General features: G+C 44.8%; 1 protein-coding gene across 1 annotated transcript in view; it reads left to right on the top strand.

Moving 5' to 3' along the window:
* The first annotated feature begins 1099 nt into the window (after window positions 1-1099).
* Window positions 1100-20076, top strand: part of TMEM68 (transmembrane protein 68) — a 35734-nt gene continuing 16757 nt past the window's right edge. The window contains exons 1-3 of the mRNA XM_082259668.1: window positions 1100-1477; window positions 11664-11831; window positions 19635-19828. Of these exons, the coding sequence (XP_082115794.1) occupies window positions 1153-1477; window positions 11664-11831; window positions 19635-19828 (687 nt within the window). The 5' untranslated portion in view covers window positions 1100-1152. The remainder of the gene's footprint in view (window positions 1478-11663; window positions 11832-19634; window positions 19829-20076) is intronic.

The following is a 20076-nucleotide window of genomic DNA, read 5'->3' as shown; positions in this document are numbered from 1 at the left end:
GTATACACGTTTTTATTGCAGCTTGCACTATGGAAGCAATTCCTCACATATAATCAACATTTGACTAATAATTTATTATCGAATATCACCATTTGCGCAGTTTCTTTTGGGTTACCAATTCGTTTTTTTAAAGTGGTGTAATTGCCTGATGACTCACACAGGTCCATGCCCCGGCTCGCCTCCGTGAAAACTTGATAAAAGAAAAGAAATTGGCAGCACTCCAGGTTGAGTCAAAATCCAGATTTATTGACTGGACATCCAAATTATGACAATCGTGACAAGGTAGACGCGTTTCACACACTGACTGTGTGCTTAATCATTACCAATGTAATGATTAAGCACACAGTGTGTGAAACGCGTCTACCTTGTCACGATTGTCATAATTTGGATGTCCAGTCAATAAATCTGGATTTTGACTCAACCTGGAGTGCTGCCAATTCCTTTTCTTTTATAATGTCTAGTACAGATGGTATGGATGCCCGACTATATGATCCATAACCAACCACAATCCTCTGGACTTTTTACACACAAATGGCACCACACACTGTTCTCCTTCTGCCTGTAGATTTATTTCTGGTAACAGTGCTAACCCTAACAGGTCTTACAATAGCAAAACAGTATCACCATACAGGTGATGGTGACTAAAATATTCAAAAAGCTCTCCAAGCGAATCAGTACGTAGCACAGTAAAGCCTTTTTAGAACAAATGATATTCATGTCTCATTCTATTACCTAGAACCAAAAAATAAAAGAATTAGTCCTCATTTCAGTATAATGGGTGGGCTCCTTGCTAGCTACATTGTCAGACGGCTGTGGAGGGGTGTCCTGTCCAACCTCCCTCACAGCTGGCCTTAGACAAAGTACTACAAGTATGATGCCCCCAAAGAGCACATTAATAAAAATTTAAGTGAGACTTATTTTATTAATTGATATATAATACATTTTGCTAGCTGTTTTGTCAGATTCCCCTAGGTTATGAATTTGAGGGCATTGGCAATCCACATTTATTGTTTAAAAGTAAGTGAATTCTCATTCTGAATATATTGTGGTTTGTGTTTTGGTTGTAATCTAATCTTTTACACTTTGTTTTTTGCCATAGGATGGAAGGTACAGACCTATAGGGGATCTTCTGATTGAGGCTGTACACTGAAGATGACAGCTGAAAATGAGACCTGCATTGTAGGTCCTTCTGTTACCTACCTGACCTGCCTCGTGCAGATGTTTCTGGATTGGCTAGGACTTGAGAATTTGGAAGATTACCTGAACTACTTAGACTACCTCATGTGGGTCTTCACACCACTGATAATAGTATTCATACTGCCCTTCCTCATTGTCATTTTTCTCTACCTGTCCATACTCTTCCTCCACGTATACAAGCGCAAAAATGAACTGAAAGAAGCTTATTCCAACAGTATATGGGATGGCGCCCGGAAAACATTGGCAACACTGTGGGATGGGCATGCTACAATATGGCATGGTAAAAATTGTTTCAAGTGCTATTTCTGTTACCCCCTGGAGCCCTTCTACAGGCTCCTCTGTGTATCAGTACAATCCTTTTATTTTGTTGGGCTTTGAACTGCAAAGTCAGGTTTCACACACAGTGCTGTTGTATGAGAAAACTGATATTGTGGCTTATTCCTTGAGCTGTATTAATAGGAAAATCTGAATGGATAGCTTTAGACTACTGTGTACAAGGTGTGTGTCCGAGATCCTCTTGCATGTTGGCAGACAGAGGAGTCAGAAGCAATGTGTGTGTGTGTGTGTGTAATAAATATATATAATTTATCTTCTGTTCATTGACAGACGCAGCTCCATATTCTTTACCATAGGGTTATGCTGCCCTCTACAGGAGTAAGATTAGGCAGACAACAGAAAAGCTTGGCTACGCCCCGTGGGCCGTCCTCAGTTGACATAATCCCCCTGTCTACTTGGAGATAGTCAGGGCTTGTTTACCTAGTTTAGGAGCAGGACCTAGTCTCCCTGCTGGGCCCCAGATTCTGGCTTTTTTGTCTATTTTTTTCTGTTTGTTTTTGAATTTCTTCCTGTTTTTTTCCTGTGAAGACCTTCTAGCAACTGCTGACTTGAGCAACAGGCTGGACTATTGAAGTTCCAATGGTCCCCTCAGCCCGGCCAGCGAGCACGTGCAGACCGTAGCTCCGTGCTCAGGCAGGTGCAACATAGCCCCACTGGACTGGGGCTGGCCCACGAGTTACATGTCTCGCAAGGTCACAAAAGGCCATATCTCGGCTGGAGTCACAGCGTTCCTTCTGGCCGACAGCTCCCCCACTTCGGTGGCGAGAAGGTTCCTGTCTTGGGAGTGTTACCTGCACGCTTTTCTTGATCAGTAAGTAAGGGCCCCTCCTCTCCTTCCCTGGATGCGGTGTGGGGCGCCAGTACTCCCATGGGTGGTCGGGCCCTCTGGAGCTATCTACCCCCCCAGGCTGTGGGTACACCTGGCCTTGGCACCTGCGAGCGTGCTGTCCCCCTGTCGCCCTCTGTGGGCCTGCTATGGGGTGGGTGGTCTTTTTTGGATTCCCTTGGGACAGCTGGTGGGCCTGGGAGACAGGTGGCAAGATATCGGTGGGTCCGAGTGGCACGCAGTCGGGCTGTAAATTTAGGCTGCTGCTTTGTGGCCTACTAGCTGGACCTTGTATGGGGCGGCCCCAGTTGTGGCAGACATTGTACCCCGGGACATCCTCTCCGCTCCCCTGTCTCTTTGCGGGTTCCTACCGGGCCACGCCGCCAAAATATTTAGACCGTCCCCTTCTGGTAGGTTGGCTCTGGGGGTGGAAACAAGGGTCCCAGGCAGGTTTACCTGCCATGGTATTGTGGGGCATCCACCTTTCTTAGTGGCACTGTGGGGGTAGCCTGTCTACGGGCCTTCCTGCATCAGCCGTGGGCAGCCCCCTTAGGGGGGGGTCCGTTTGCGGTCTCCTCTTCGGGCCTGCAGGGTACCCCCTTGCGGGGTCCTTTCCATGGCCCTCCCTTTACAGGCCTCAGTCAGCGCCCCCTGTGGGGGGCTTGAGTACCAAACCACCTGAGAGGGGTAAGGATGGTGTTGGGCGTTGGCTTGGCGAATACACCTCCTGCCTTTTCCTGTCTCATCAGATCCTGCATCTGGTTCGGTCGTTGCAGATGGGACCACCCTATGGGGTCTGAGTCCATGTTTCCCTGACCCGCCAGACAGTGAAGATGATTCCTCCACGGCTGCTGCACCGCACAAAAAGGCGCTGGTAGATGCACTGATTACATCAGTGCAGGAGCCACTTATGTTGGAGGATGAAGCCGAGGCTGCTGCATATCTTTTCCACTTGTCACCAACAAGACATCCAAGCAGTTTTGGTTTTCTCTTATCAAGCTTATTTTGACAATTGTGTCTGTAGGTTCTGGGTGCTTCCAATACGATCCTTGATGGTCCTAAGACGCTTTGCTGTCCGGTATCACTTTGAGGAGTCGTTTTTGAGGAAGTGGACAGTCCCACCGGTGGCTGCTTCCCCAATTTCAGGTTGATCAATGCAACCATGTTTCCAGTGGTGGAATCTGACTGACAGGCAGGCAGAATCTCGAAGGCCTGTTACAGATTTACTATGGCTGGTGCCTTATTGCAGCCTGTTTTGGCCTCCGCTCTGGTGTCTCGACACTTGACGTTTGGGTGACACTTTTCTGTCTGGCCATTGGGGGTGGCCAGTTTCCCTCCGCCTATTGCGGATTGGTCGGTCCAGGGTCTGCAGTTGGTCTGCGATGCATCTTTTGGATGCGGTTCCCGTGAATCTCTAAGCTATCTGTCTCTGCAGTGGTGCTTAGGCATATTTTGTGGCCAAAGTGTTGGTCTGTGGATCAAACCTCCAAGAAGGCCCTGACTGAATTGCCTTTTCAGGGTGAATGCCTGTTCAGGGCTACCCTGGATAACATCATTAGGAGTCTGACGGGTGTTAAGAGTATCTTTTTTTCCATAGTCTGGGAAGGGGAAGGTGCCTCGCTGGCAGCGTGGGATTTCCTTTTCAGCCCATAAGAGTTTTTTTTTTTTTTTTCATCCCTCAGGAACTTTAGAAAACGTTCCAAGCCTCTTTAGGAAGTTTCTAATGGCCTTGGTCCGGCAATCGGAGAGCAGGCTTTTCCAGACCTGCTGACAAGGCCCCTTTGGCATGAAGGTTTTCCCCAATCCATATTTGGGGAGGAGGAATATCTTTGTTGGTTTCGGGGCCGTGGACCTCCCAGGTTAGCGCAATGGGTCCATGAGGCGATTGTATCCGGTTCCATTCTTGTCCTCTGGAAAAATTCAACCCCCACTGAAATTGATTGTTTTGGCCAGTTTGACATTGATTTTGATCATTCAGTCATCCTGCTTACAATTAAATCAAAGAGGCACGTGTAGGTCAGAAAAATATAACATAACATTTATAATGAAATAACCACAAATGTCTTTTCTGTGCTCACATCATTATCAGTTTTATTCAACCCCTAAGTGACATTCAATCTTAGTACTTAGTACAACATCCTTTTACAGTTATAACCGCTTTTAAACGTGAAGCATAGCTTGACACAAGTGTCTTGCAGCGATCTACGGGTATCTTCTCCCATTTGTCATGGGCAAAAGCCTCCAGTTCAGTCACATTCTTAGGCTTGTGCACTGCAAATGCTTTCTTTAAGTCCCACCAGAGGTTCTCAATCGGATTTAAGTCTGGTGACTGTGATGGCCACTCCAAAATGTTCCAGCCTTTAATCTGCAACCATGCTCTAGTGGACTTGGAGGTATGCTTGGGATCATTGTCCTGTTGAAAGGTCCAACGTCTCCAAGCCTCAGGTTTGTGACGGACTGCATCACATGGTCATCCAATATTTCCTGGTACTGAAGAGAATTCATGGTACCTTGCACATGCTGAAGCTTCACTGTACCTGCAGAAGCAAAACGGCCCCAATGCATGATTGACCCCCCGCCATGCTTCACAGTAGGCAAGGTGTTCTTTTCTTCATAGGCCTTGTTCTTCCTCCTCCAAACATAGCGTTGATCCATGGACCCAAACAGTTCTAATTTTGTTTCATCAGTCCACAGAACACTATCCCAAAACTTCTGTGGTTTGTCCACATGACTTTTGGCATACTGCAGTCGACTCTTCTTATTCTTTGGAGACAGCAAGGGGGTGCGCCTGGGAGTTCTGGCATGGAGGCCTTCATTACGCAGTGTGCGCTGTATTGTCTGAGCAGAAACTTCAGTACCCACATCTGACAAATCTTTTCTCAGTTCCTCAGCAGTCACAGGGGGACTTTTCTCCACTCTACGCTTCAGGGAGCGCACAGCAGTCGAAGTCAGCATCTTCTTTCTGCCACGACCAGGTAGCGTTTCAACAGTGCCCTTTGCCTTGAATTTGCGAATGATGCTTCCTATGGTGTCTCTTGGTATGTTTAACATCTTTGCAATCTTCTTATAGCCATTGCCCTTCCTGTGAAGAGTAATCACCTCTTCTCTTGTCTTTCTGGACCATTCTCTTGACTTCACCATGTTTGTAACCACACCGGTAAATGTCTAGAAGGAGCTGAGTATCACAGTCATTTTAAAGCTGCCTAATTGGTGCTTATTAGGCTTTATTGCTGCTCCCTGACATCCACAGGTGTTTCAATACCGGATTGAAAACACTTCAATGAACCTCTGTTCTTCAGAGTGGTAGTCTTTAAGGGGTTGAATAATTGTGTCAATGAAGAATTCACAAAATAAACATTTACTACTGTATTACAAAACCAATTGATATAATTTTAGTTGCATATGGTTCTTTAAGAAGTCCTTGTAGGATTTCATTCTGAATACAATTACAAATGTACACTAAATTCCCTAAAACCCTTTACAGCATTGGGGGGGTTGAATAATTTTGAATACAACTGTATATAGCGCCAACAGTTTGCGCAGCGCTTTACAATGTGGGGGAAGACAATACAGTTACAGTACAATTAAATACAGAAGGAATCAGAGGGTCCTGCTCGTTAGAGCTTACAGTCTAGAATATTTACAATGTGCACCTGCCCCAGGATCGGCAGCAAGTTCTGTTGTGGGCAGGGCAGGACTTGTCCCAGGGCGTGATCGTCCCGGTTCCGGTGTCAACCTTTTTGGGGGTTTTATTCGTACCCTGTCATAGTTTCCAGGAAGGAGGGCAAGTTTGTCTGATTCTGGACCTCAGGTCCTGAACTGTTTTGAGCCGGTGCAATAATTCAGGAAAGTGCTTTCGAATGGTGGTGGCGTCCCTACATCAAGGGGGTTTCCTGGCTTCTTTAGACGTCAAAGATGCCTTCCTGGACATTCCACTTTGCACCCGGAATCAGCCTTTCCTCCGCTTCACTGTGAGAAAGGAACACTATCCGTTTGTGGCGTTATCCTTTGGTCTAGCCTCCGCTTCTCTGTTGTTCACATATGCGTTGGCCCCAGTCTTAGCATTGCTGTTTCTGCGGTGGATTGCTGTGCTGGGGTACCTGGACAACCTCTTGCGAGCAGAGCCCTGTCTGCTTTGATGGCCAATGTGGAAATTGCTCTCCAGATTTTGCGGGAGATTGGGTGTCTTTTTCCAAAGTCTGCCCTGGTTCTGACCAGGAGATTGGATTATCTGGGGCTGACTCTGGATTCAGCTGTGCCAGAGTGTTCCTTCCTCTGGAAAAGTTGCAGAAGTTGCATTCTGCAAAAAAACTTTTGCTAGCCCACACGTAGTCATCCCCTCGGGCGCGTATGCGAGTGTTGGGCCTGATGGTGTCCACCTTCAAGGCAGTTCCATTTGCACAGTTCTACACGAATAGATCAATCAGAGCGAGCGTTATGAGTTAATAAGCTGCTAGCACTAAGAAGGTGAATATATACCTCCAAAACCACAAGAAAATAAGTGCAGCGCTGGTTAGTAACTAATCAATAATGAAACTCTAATCCTATATTGTCCATAAATAGGTAAAGAGTCCAATTCTATAAATGTCCATATAACACAGTATAGGAAGATGGAAAAGGAAAATGGGGGGTCCCTTGGGTGTCCTAAATTAATGTGCAGTTAACACGAGAAATCCACAGAATGATAGACCATCAAAATCAGTGCGATACTTGACACAGTGATCCTCCACCAGCCACATCTATATGCTCACCAGATATCCCAAGGAGCCAAGCCTTGTTTCTTACAGTTCTACACGAGACTCCTTTTAAAAGGAGATCTGGTCAAATGGGACAAGTGTCCCATGTCCCTGGGAAAGGTGATTTATCAGAGTCGGGTGACAAAGTGTTCTCTGGTCTGGTGGCTACGCTCCAGAACTTGCTACTGGGTGCGTTTTTTTTATTTTATTTATTTTTTTCTCTCCCTTTGTACTGGACAGTGGTCATTACAGATGCCAGCCTGTCCGGGTGGGGTCCCGGGGCTGAACTTGGCTCCGGGATGTTGGAAGAGTACAGATTGCCAGTTAATGTCTTTGAACTTCGAGTGATCAGGCTTTGCCTGGATCATTGGACGGAGCAGCTCCGGGGGCTCCTGGTGCAGATTTAGTCGGACAACGCCACAGCTGTGACTTATGTGGATCGAAGAGTGTGTTAGTGGCCCTCTCCGTCATGCACGTTTCCGGTGTGGAAAATTGGCGGGTGGATTACCTCATTCGTCAGGCGTTGGACCAGGGGGAATGGACTCTTCTTGCGTTTCATCAGATTTGTCTGCGGTGGGGCACCCCCGAGGTGGATCTGTTGGCGTCTCTTGAAGGTGAGAAAATCTACATCCTGAAAGCTTTATCATCGGAGGTAGAAGGCTCCTGGTGTGAGGTTTGAGGAGTCCATTTTTGTTCCTTTTCGGTGGCTAAGGTTCTGGCTTTTCTTCAACGGGGTGTTGGATCAGCAACTGGCTTGAGCACCGTGAAGGCCAAGTGTCTGCCTTGGCAGTCCTTCTTTTTTTTTTTTCTTCAAAAGACCTTTTGACTTCCCATTTATTGGTGCATACATACCTTCAAAGGATTTGTCATTTTACTCCGCCGGTACCTTCTCTCTGGCACCGTGGGATTTGAACCTGGTTCTGTCGGTTCTTCAAAAACCTCCCTTTGAAGACATACAGGAGGTACCTTTACCTACGCTGTCACAAAGGTGTCTTTTTTGCTGGCTATCACCTCTGCTCACAGGGTGTCGGAGTTGGCGACTTTGCCTTGTCGTTCTCCCCATCTGGTAGTTCACAGGGATAGGGTTGTCCTGCGACCACGCCCATCATTCCTCCCGAAGATTGTCTCTGATTTCCATTTGAATAAGGACATTGTGCTGCCGTACTGGTGTCCCAGGCCGGCTTATCCCAGGGAATTATGCCTTGCATACTCTGGATGTTATTGGAGCTGTTCAGGTCTATTTGGCAGCCACGAGTCCTTTTTAGGGGTCAGACTCGCTATTTGTGATTACGGCTGGACCGCGGAAGGGGCTTCCTGCTTCCTCCTCCTGCTTTCCAGATGGATCGGACAGACGGTGACCCAGGCTTATTCGCTTAGGGGTTGGGTTCCCCCTTTTTCCCTGTGAAGGCACATTCTACTCAGGCACTTAGTGCTTCTTGGGCTTTCCATCATCAGGCGTCAGTGGCGCAGGTGTGCACGGTGGCCACTTGGTTGTCGGTGCTTACTTTTTCAAAGTTTTACAAAGTGGGTGTTTTGGCATCTGTGGATGCCTGAATTGGCTTGTGTTTTTAGCCTTGGGTTTGTTGTTCCCACCCCTCATGTTTGGCACTGCTTTGGAACGTCCCTATGGTAAAGAATATGGAGTTGTGCCTGTCAATGAACGGAAGAGAAAATAGGATTTTGGTACTCACCAGAAAATCCTTTTCATTGTCAGACACAGCACCTACCTCTCTAATGATTTTTTATGCTTCTGTTACTGCTTGTTACAACTGAGTATCTCTAAGCAGAGAGGGGGATTATGTCCGCTGAGGACGGCCCACTGGGCGTAGGCAAGCTTTTGTGTTGTCTGCCTAGTCCTACTCCTGTAGATGGCAGCATAACCGTATGGTAAAGAATATGGAGCTGTGTATGTCAATGAACTCTCGGAGAAAAGGATTTTACGGTGAGTACAAAAATCCTATTCTCAGAAATTTGAATTAATTTTTTTTTTTTTCCTGCATTAGGACAACAGCTGAGAGATGACCAACCTAAACTGTACAGCAAACCGAGTGACCAGCATATGAAGCCCAAATAAATTTTTTTTGTCTCCATTTGTTCAGAAAACAGTAGAAATACTGAGGCAGTCATATATTCTCAATCGCAGCACCCAGAAAAATAAAAAAGCATAAAAGAATCTTGATTTTATTTATACAAAAAGTAGACGACAAAAACTGTGATTTGCCGAACTTATACCATCATAGAAAACTTCAGCACATCTATGTAACATAATATGGCTTGGAGTGAGGCCGAACAAACGTCATCATTTGGCCATACTACTGATGAGTATAAAGATCCATAGAGAAGAGTTTAAAATATTGCAAACAAAATAAAATATAAGGTCTAATGTACACAAATCCAAAGTTCCGACTGTCATGTTTCACTAGTGAACCCTGCTTCTTCAGGACGAAGGAACTTGAGTAGTTGGATATAGTTTTTACAAATCATTTGGGAATAATGTCTATTTTGTTTCTGTATGTTGTTATTGATAAAGCATGACTACCTCAGTTGTTGTACTGTTTTCTGACTAAAAGGGGATCAACACAGTACATGTGAGTCTGGTGGCTCCCTGCATTTCCAATATGGGATGTTTTGTTTTCCTATCTTGTATCTGACTGCACTGTTCACCACATGGCAGCTGTAGATCCTGTGCAGTTCTTCTGTTTTCCAACACAGGACATGTTTTGGTAGTGTAGTTAAAATCTTATGGCCTTTTTTCTATCGTTTTTAGAAAAGTAAAAAAAAATGCATAAAGCTTATCTCCAGTTTAGAATTTTATAAGATGGATTTGAACAAAAATGAAATTTCAGACCACCATTTAATTTTTGTTAATATATCTACCAAAAAGAAGGAAAATAAATCCAGTTCAGAGGACTTTTGAGGGTGCTAAAAACTCATTGATGGTAAGAAAGAAAACTTTCTGATGTTCCTATTAATCTACAATGTTTGCCTTTAAACTTGCAGTTACATCTACTGCTAGCTAGATAAAATAATTGCTCAAAACACATTGAAAATGTCTTAAGAGAAAAAGTCTTGCTGGTTTGTTAGGTCAGTCGTATGTCCATTTTAGAAGACGTGTTTGAGACAGGCTGCTTGCTTTACAGTTCTATTCAGTTTGGCAAAGTGAATAGTGTAGGTCGGTCAATCTCAACCAGTGTTCCTGGGCTGCTTTCTCACTGATTACTGGTATGTTGTGATTTTTTTTTTTTCCCAAATCTTTTTAGAAGGGGTTACCCGAAACCCAAACATTTTGTTCAACAGCATTAAAAGGTTGAGAAAGGTAGGTGTGGATGAAGACCTGTAGAAGTAACATTTCATCCAATTTTACCATTCTGCAAGGAAAATGCCTAGTAGGGCCTGGTCTGAATGGATTGTGTATAGCACTTTCACTGCATCAAAGCTCCCCTTTCCAGAATGTAAGTGGGTTAAACTGTATTAGGTGAATCTGATGTTTTGAGAATACTCATTCCTGTGCGCCTATATAGCCGTAACTAGAGGCCATTGCTGGGCACTCCTGCAGCTTTTGCTCTTAAGGTGGGGGCCACAGATTTCCCAATAATTTTTTGTGGCGTAACACAGTAGGGTTGATTTACTAAAACGTGAGAGTGTATAATCTGGTGCAGCTGTGCATGGGAGCCAATCAGCTTCCAACTTCAGCTTGTTCAATTAAAATTTGACAAAAAAACCTGGAAAATGATTGGTTTGTGCACAGCTGCACAAGAGTTTGCACTCTCCAGTTTTAGTAAATCAACCTCAGTGTAGGTAAAGGAACCGCAGGACAGTTGAAAGTGCTCTATGTTGACCTTGATCCGTGTAGGCATCTGGTAACTCAAACATGCATGCCTTAGCATTCAGAGTACTTCAATGTTTTGTGTTTTTCTTTCTTCGATAAAGTGTCCAAATGGTAAAGCTCAATTGTGCTTTGAAAAAAAATAAACTAAGGCTGGCCATATATTATACAGTGTTTGTTTTTTTTTTTTCCTTCAGGTTTACCAAACCATATAATATGAGGCAAAACCTAAACCTTTTCAAATTGTATTCAATCAGGCATGCCCTTGCACTACATAGTTGAAGGTAAATGTAAAGGAAATTGACTAAGAAACGTGTATAATGTATGGCTCAAGACTAATGGTGCATATTTTTTTTTTGTAATGTCTTTAACTTAGTGTTTTTTCATTTTTATTTTATTAATGAATTGTGCTCCTGCTCAAAGCTTGTGACCTTAGCAGCAGGTTGAAGGTGGGAGAAGGGACAACTACTGCCCTCCAATCAGTAATGATCAGTAAAGCTCATGCTCTCCCGGCTGGGAAATTGTAAACTTTGTATGCAGAGCAGTAGTTGTGACAATGGCTCGCTCTAAAGTTCAATTTCTTAGATACCCTTCGTGTTCACTGTGGGGGAAAAAAAACGTTTATTCTGTCTCTGGGTGGTTTAAGTACATAAATTTATGGTACGTATATTTATAATGCATTTGTAGAGCTGGTTTGTTAATACCTTTTTTAAAGCCTGTGTTGTATTCTCTTCCTGTGCAGGTTATGAAATTCATGGTTTGGAAAAGATACCTGATAGCGGCCCTGCATTAATTGTGTACTATCATGGTGCTCTTCCTGTAGACTACTATTACTTTGTATCAAAGGTCATTCTTCTGAAAGGCAGAATGTGTCACTCAGTCGGGGACCATTTTCTCTTCAAAATACCAGGTAAATAATCACATGTTGCACCTGAGCATGATCCAATAAATAACTGGCTTTAGTAGCTCTTCATAAAAACATCATTCTTTGCAGGTAAAGAACCAAATTACAGTACCTGTTCATTGTGGAACTTTAAAGCAAACTTTTGGCTGACATAAAAACAGCAGCTGGTAACCTAGAGCATAAGCGGTCAGCACTCACCTTCTACTGCAGAAGTGTCTCCTAAAAGAGTTTCTAGCCTTGTCTTCATTAACTGGTAGTGGATACTAGGCCTACCATATTATCCCATAATACAATGGCTAGTGCCTGTATTTAAATGGAAAGTTAGAGCCAGTTGCAGTAGCATTTGCATATAAATATCTGGAGGTTGTAGAACCCTTGGCAATAAAGAAAAGCAGTTTACTTTAAAGGAGAAGTTAAAATTTACGCCCAGGGTCCCTTTATGCTTAATTGCCTAGTGATGTTTCTGATCAACTGGAATACCTTCAAGTGTTACTAAACCCACAACAGTAAAATCTGTCTGTAGATGCAGAATAGCATGCTTGTTATACTCACTGTGTTTCTTAAGTGATTAGTCCTCTGCATTGTGTAAAAAGGCTGTGTGATCATGTATGCACAGCTCCTCCCCCCCTCCTGCACATTCACTCTTGACAAGTCCAGATAAGCCACAGAAAGTGTAGTTCAGTTGCACATACTCAGTTTGGTCTCTATTGCTGAATAGAACCCTTCCTGGGATTGGCTAAGCTATTCAGGTCACATTGTATTGACGTCACATATGTGGGCTTGTATACAGATTCCAAAATGACAGCCCAGTCCCTCCCTCCTCTTCCATGCCCAGTAACTACAAAAAAAAAAAAACAGTGGATGGGATGTCGCATCTTGATTGATGGATGATCCGCCTCCCATAAAAGCATGAGGGCACAGGCTATAGTGGATTTCAAGAGGCAGTTATTGATAAACTTTTAAAAATACATTTATTTCCCAATTTCTAAATTCATAAATAATACAGATCATGCCAAAAATGTGTTCTGTTTTTCTTTTTTTCATATTTGTGATCCTCCTTTCTCTCTTTCTGTGCTTTTTTTACTTTTTTTTTTTTTTTTTTTTTTTTCCTCGCTCTCGCTTTCTCTCCCCTGCCATCCTCCTCTTCATCACACCTGGCATCCCACTGAAACCTTTCTAACACTCCACCCCTGCCATCCTCCTCCTCTTCATCACACCTGGTAACACCTCACCCCCCTATCATCCTTCTCACACCTGGCAACCCACTGATGGCTTACGAACACCCCATTCCCTGTTATCCTCATCTTCATCACACCTGGCAACCCACTGGTACCTTGCCAAAACCCCACCCCCTGTCATCCTCATCACACCTAGCTACCCACTGATACCTCATTAACACCCCACCCCCTGCTATCCTCCTCCTCATCTTCATCACACCTGGCAACCCACTGATACCTCATTAACACCCCACCCCCTGCTATCCTCCTCCTCATCTTCATCACACCTGAAAACCCACTGCAACCTTGTTAACACCCCACCCCCTGTCTTCTTCCTCACACCTGGTACCCCACTGCAACCTTGATAAAACCTAAACCACTGTCATCCTCATGTTCATCACATCCTTGCTAACACCCCACCCCCTGTCATTCTCATCACACTTGGCACCCCACTGCAACCTTGCAAGCACCCCACCCCCTGTCATCCTCCTCCTCATCACACCTGGCACCCCACTGCAAACCTACTAACAGCTCACCCCTGTCATCCTCCTCTTCACACCTGGTACCCCACTGCAACCATGATAAAACCCCAACCACTGTCATCCTCATGTTCATCACACCTGGCACCCCACTTCATCCTTGTGAACACCCCACCCCCTGTCATCCCCAACTTCATCAGACCTAGCAATCCACTGATACCTCACTAACACCCCACCCCTGCCATCCTCCTCCTCATCTTCATCAGACATGGCAACCTAGCTAACACCCCACCCCCAGTCATCCTCATCTTCATCATACCCTGCACCCCACTGCAACCTTGCTAACACCCCACCCCCTGTCATCATCATCCCCCCTATAACCCACTGCCAGCTTCCAAACACCTGCAGATTTATCCAATGTTGAGAAGACAAGGGTCTCTTCCCCACAAATGTGTGGTGGTGGGTAATGTAGTCTGTGGACGGGAGCATATTGAAATATAGAACACTATGTTAACGCTTTTCCTCTATGAGCGATGCCACCACAGGTGAATGATTGTGTTACTAAACCCACAACAATAAAATCAGTCATTATATGCAGTAAAGCATGCTTGTTATACCCCTTAGTGTGGATCCTAAGGGGTAATCCCCTGCATTGTGTAAAAAAGCTGTTTGATCCTGTCTTCTCTGATCATCTTCTTCTTCCACAGACTCCAAAAAATAACCTAATATTTATAGAGTCTATAGTCAGGCTACTCATCTTGGTGTGTATTGCTAGAGAGTTTTTTTTTTTTTTTGTTTTTTTTGGGAGGGTACATCTGATCAGGGTCTTGAAGCCTGATAGGACAATCATGGGAGAAATGAAAACTCCTACAAGCTATCAGCACACACTGATACGGGTCATAAGATTGCTCTAGTTGCTATAAACAGCTGATGAAAAAAGGTAATTATCAGTTTATATTTACTTCAATAATTGCATTTCCGTGTACTGTAGGAGACCATATATAGTGAATGCAGGACCTGGGTTTATTAACACTTTAACCTTGAGATTTTCTCCAACTTTTTACTTGGATAGTAGAAGGTGTTTTTTTTTTTTTTTTTTTTTTTTTTTTTTTTGGCGGATCAAAAATGTCCAAGATATCTCACATAGCATCTAAAAGTTTTTCAGTGTCTTCTGTATTGAGAACATTTTTCTTCATTTTGTTTATGCATACTATATTCACTCTTTAGGGTGTGTCTGGTCACTAGAGACCATAGTTCCTTTAGTAGAAGCCATAAGACCAACCAAAGACTGCAAATATGCAAAGTACGAATTATTTTCTTCCAGCTTACCACTTGCACAGATGGCTTGTCTGGATTATTTTTTAGTCAGATGGTACCTCTGAATTGAGTTACATGTACCTCCCTGAGGGGAGCTCTGAGATTTCTGAAACGCCTGTGAGGATTTGTGTATACCTCACTTGACTCAATCCACTTTTCCTCTATGGCGATCACCTAACTCCTTTTTCATTCCTCCCAGTTTACCTAAAAAACAAGTTCCAGCTGGCACAAAACATCAGTTCTTAAATAATTTTTTTTTTACAGCACAGTGCCACTTAAGGCTGAACTCCAAAATATACCTTTTTATATGTGTGGGATCTGTTCTACCTGCCAAAAGTTGTATTTTCGTCATGGGATTTAAACTGCCACCAGACAGCACAGTAAGCCTTATGACGTGATTTTTCTCTACTGCAGTTAAGCAATACGTGCGTTCACTTCCCTGCTCCCAGGCTGTAACTGGGCAGTAACATAGCGGCAGCAGATTCATGAGGTCATCCCCTTGTTCTCTCATATCAGCATGTTCCTCATCAGTATATGTGCGTGCAAGGCACTTGAGTAACCCCCAAGTGCTGCCCCTCTCTCTACCATTCTGAGTGCTGCTGTACAGGAAATCACGAAAAGTTAAAATCGCACTTTGAATGACAATTGCGCAGTCATGCAATGCTGTACCCAAACAAAATGTTATCATAATTTTGAGACGGAACTTTCTTTTGGTGATAATGATTTGTGATTCGCCACGTTTTTTTTTTTTTTTATATATTTTTCTAAAAAATAAAAATTAAAGTCTGAACATTTGGGGGGAAAAACTTTTTTTTTCTTAGTTTGTGTTATAACCTTCTGTAAATAAGTAATTTTTCTCCTTCATTGATGTGCGTTGATTAGGCTGCACTGATGGGCACTGATGACACGCCACTGAAGGGCATTGATGAAAAGCACTACTATGTGGCACTGATAGGTGCCACTTATGGGCATGGATAGGCAGCTGTCACTACATGGTAGAAGAGCCTGATACAATGAGGAAGGTCTCTCTTACACCTTTGACTCGGGGCCCATGATAGAGTAGACAGGTAGCACAGGAGTGCAGAGTGGCATGAGTGCCTATTGGTCTTGATAGCAGCTGGGCTGAACAGACTGTCGGGATCAAGCAGGGGAAGACTGTCAGTGGACTGCAGCAGAGCAGGAGTTCCGTGTGGACACCACTGAGCAGGAGACGGGAGCAGGCTTAGGCCGCTAGTAGATCGCAGCAGAGCAGGAGTGCCATACGGACACCACTGAGCAGGAGACAGGAGCAGGCTGAGGCCGTCAGTAGATCGCAGTGGAGAAGGAATGCCGGATGGACACCAGTGGCATATAGGCAGGGGCTTGCAGCAGGCAGTCCTGCAGCAGTAGAGACTGGAGCAGAGCCAGACAAGCCGGGTCATACACAGGCAGACGGATCAGATGCATAGGCAGAAGCATGGTCAAAGGCAAGCTGGGATCAATGCAGGCAGAGTTCGGGAGAAGTCCAGATAAGCCTGATCGGTAACCGTAGTTAAATGAAGATTTACAGGTAGCAGGTATGCACGGGAATGCTGTAGACAAGACAGCACAGGCTCATTTTAAATAGCCCCCTTGGCGCCAGTGGGAGCAACAGATGGGCGCACGTGAGCAATAGACGTTCGTGCATGCACACGAATATATGCATGCCCGCGTGTGCGAGCACTTGCACAATTTCTGTTAGCATGAACAGGAATACGGATTAGCCTATGCACAGGAAGCTGTCTTGAAGAGCCACTCTGTCTACTGGAATGTCCTTCCTGACAGCAGTACTGATGAGAAGACATTGAAAGGCAGCACTGATTGGCATCCCTGCTGGCAGGGCCGGTGCTAGACTATTCTGCGCCCTAGGCAAGACCAGTTACGTGCGCCCCCCCCCCCCCCCCCCAAAAAAAAAGAACACTTCAAAATGTTTAAAAACAGTAGAAAATGATCTAATATAAGCACGTGCCATGCATTCCCCATACACCCCCTATACTCACAACACACTCCATGCATTCCCCATACACCCCCTACCTATACTCACAACACACTCCATGCATTCTCCATACACCCCCTACCTATACTCACAACACACTCCATGCATTCCCCATACACCCCCTATACTCACAACACACTCCATGCATTCCCCATACACCCCCTATACTCACAACACACTCCATGCATTCCCCATACACCCCATATACTCACAACACACTCCATGCATTCCCCATACACCCCATATACTCACAACGCACTCCATGCATTCCCCATACACCCCTATACTCACAACACACTCCATGCATTCCCCATACACCCCTATACTCACAACACACTCCATGCATTCCCCATACACCCCTATACTCACAACACACTCCATGCATTCCCCATACACCCCTATACTCACAACACACTCCATGCATTCCCCATACACCCCCTATACTCACAACACACTCCATGCATTCCCCATACACCCCCTATACTCACAACACACTCCATGCATTCCCCATACACCCCATATACTCACAACACACTCCATGCATTCCCCATACACCCCTATACTCACAACACACTCCATGCATTCCCCATACACCCCTATACTCACAACACACTCCATGCATTCCCCATACACCCCTATACTCACAACACACTCCATGCATTCCCCATACACCCCTATACTCACAACACACTCCATGCATTCCCCATACACCCCCTATACTCACAACACACTCCATGCATTCCCCATACACCCCCTATACTCACAACACACTCCATGCATTCCCCATACACCCCATATACTCACAACACACTCCATGCATTCCCCATACACCCCATATACTCACAACGCACTCCATGCATTCCCCATACACCCCATATACTCACAACGCACTCCATGCATTCCCCATACACCCCTATACTCACAACACACTCCATGCATTCCCCATACACCCCTATACTCACAACACACTCCATGCATTCCCCATACACCCCCTATAATTACAGCACACTCCATGCATTCCCCATACACCCCATATACTCACAACACACTCCATGCATTCCCCATACACCCCCTATAATTACAGCACACTCCATGCATTCCCCATACATCCTCTATAAGCACCTTATGTGTATTCAGCAGTCCTCCGTTCTAAATTTTCCGTCTCATCCGCTGATATCTGGGTTGTAGTAGCTGTGACCCGCCTGACACAACTGCCCTTCTGCTCAGCAACTCACTCACGTTTTGGGAAGTTTTCTGGTGTTTGAATAAAGTTTTTGCCACACAAACCCTTGCATTCTGGGTAATTTAGTTCAGAGCTGTGCCAGCCGCCCATACACAGAGGAGGATGCGGGTCATTGAAACTACATCTCCCAGACTGCAGTGCGCAGCCCCGTGTTCTGCATTAAACAGGGATTGGTTGGGAGAGAAGTCAGTGTCTGTGTCGGGATGGAGTCTGATCCTCTGCTCCGGAGCTGGTGTGCAGAGCCAGACTTCAGCGCCTCTGTGGAGGAAAACCACTGAGAACAGACAAAATCCACTTCCTCTGGAGTGGGGAGCCGGGATAGCAATTGTGAGATCCTGTATAATGTAATCAGTATACCAGTGGCCGTGGCTGCGCCCTAGGTGGCAGTGCGCTCTAGGCAACTGCCTAGTCCGCCTAGTGGCAGCGCCGGCCCTGCCTGCTGGGCACTGATTTGCATCCCTGCTGGGCACTGTTGCAGCTGCACTGATATTCAGGGCACTGATAATCAGTTCCCTGGTTATCTTTGCAGAGCTTACCTGTGAGGAAATGCCGCTGATTGGCTCTCCTCCTCACCTCACACGCTGTCAGTGTGAGGAGAGGAATGGCGATAATTGGCATTTCCTTATTTACATGTGATACTGTGATTGGACACTGCTGATTACATGGGTAAAGAGCCTCGTCATCGGCTCTTACTGAGATCGGTGATGCGCTGTGTCCCAGGGACAGAGTGGGATGACATTATATAACGTTGTCCAAGAACGAGAGAGCCACTGCCTGCCCGTCAATTGACAATACAGCAGGTGGGAGGTAGTTAATATCTGCCTGATATTTAAAATGGTTCTAAAGGTAATTTACTGTAATTTTTTTTTTTTTTAAAACCTAATTCACCACCCACACTAAGGTAAAAAATGTTTTTTCATTTGCATCACTTCCCCTAAATACCTACCTGAGTCCTGTATTGATCCAGCGCCATGCCCGTCTGCTGGTCGTCTTTGCTCTCTTCTTTCCCCATTCTCCCAAGCCGCACTGTGTGTATCAATAGACGCACATGGCCTGGCTCAAGGTCATGCCCACATGTCTGCCCCCCATAGCAAGTGCTTGTTCTTTGAGGGCAGACACAGACAAGGAGGAGCTTTTAATAATTTTGTTTATAATTTCAGATGTCATTACTTTAAAAAAAATGCAATAATGTTTTCAAAAATATTACTAGAGATGAGCTTACATGAAATAACTAGGGGTGAGCTCAGGAGTGTTCAGGATACTAGCCTGAACCCGCCTGAGCTATCCCACCAGAAGGCTGTCACTGTGGACTGCCAATCTTAAGTAGCTGAAGTATTCTCTCTCCTGCATTAGCACATTTACAAGGGACGTGTATACACAGGGCATGGAATGCCTCATTCACTTATGACTGGCGGTCTTCGGTGACAGCTTCCTGGCAGGACAGCTCAAGTGGGTTCAGACTAATATCCAAACACACCTGAGCTCATCCTTCGTTATTTCATGTAATTTAATTTGCAATCTTTGCTTTATTTTATTCAGGTTTTAAACCACTGCTTGAAGTATTTAGTGTCATTCATGGACCAAAGCAAGAATGTGTGAAAGCACTCAGGAATGGCCACCTACTAGCTATTTCCCCTGGAGGGGTACGTGAGGCCTTGTTTAGTGATGAAACCTACACCATCATGTGGGGGAATCGTATAGGATTTGCAGAGGTTGCAATTGAAGCTAAAGTGGTGAGTTTAGATATGACTGTAGTCCACCTTTTATTGCATGAATCAGTAAAATTTATGCCATATTTTAAGGTTTCATAACTTGTGGCATATGTTGTATGTAAAGGTCAATTTATAAAAATGATTGCATAGATTTTCTCTCCCTAAAAAATTTGCATGATTTAAATTGGCATTAAATGTTGTGTCTGTTCCGGAGAGCAAAACGGAAGTCATTTGAGGTCATTTTTTAAAAAGAAAAAAATATTTTATAA

This window comes from Pelophylax lessonae (genome assembly GCF_965119305.1).
Source record: "Pelophylax lessonae genome assembly, chromosome: 5".
In the NCBI taxonomy this organism is placed as follows: domain Eukaryota; kingdom Metazoa; phylum Chordata; class Amphibia; order Anura; family Ranidae; genus Pelophylax; species Pelophylax lessonae.
Note: the sequence above shows the minus strand (reverse complement) of the source record. Positions and strands in the feature narration are given on the sequence as shown.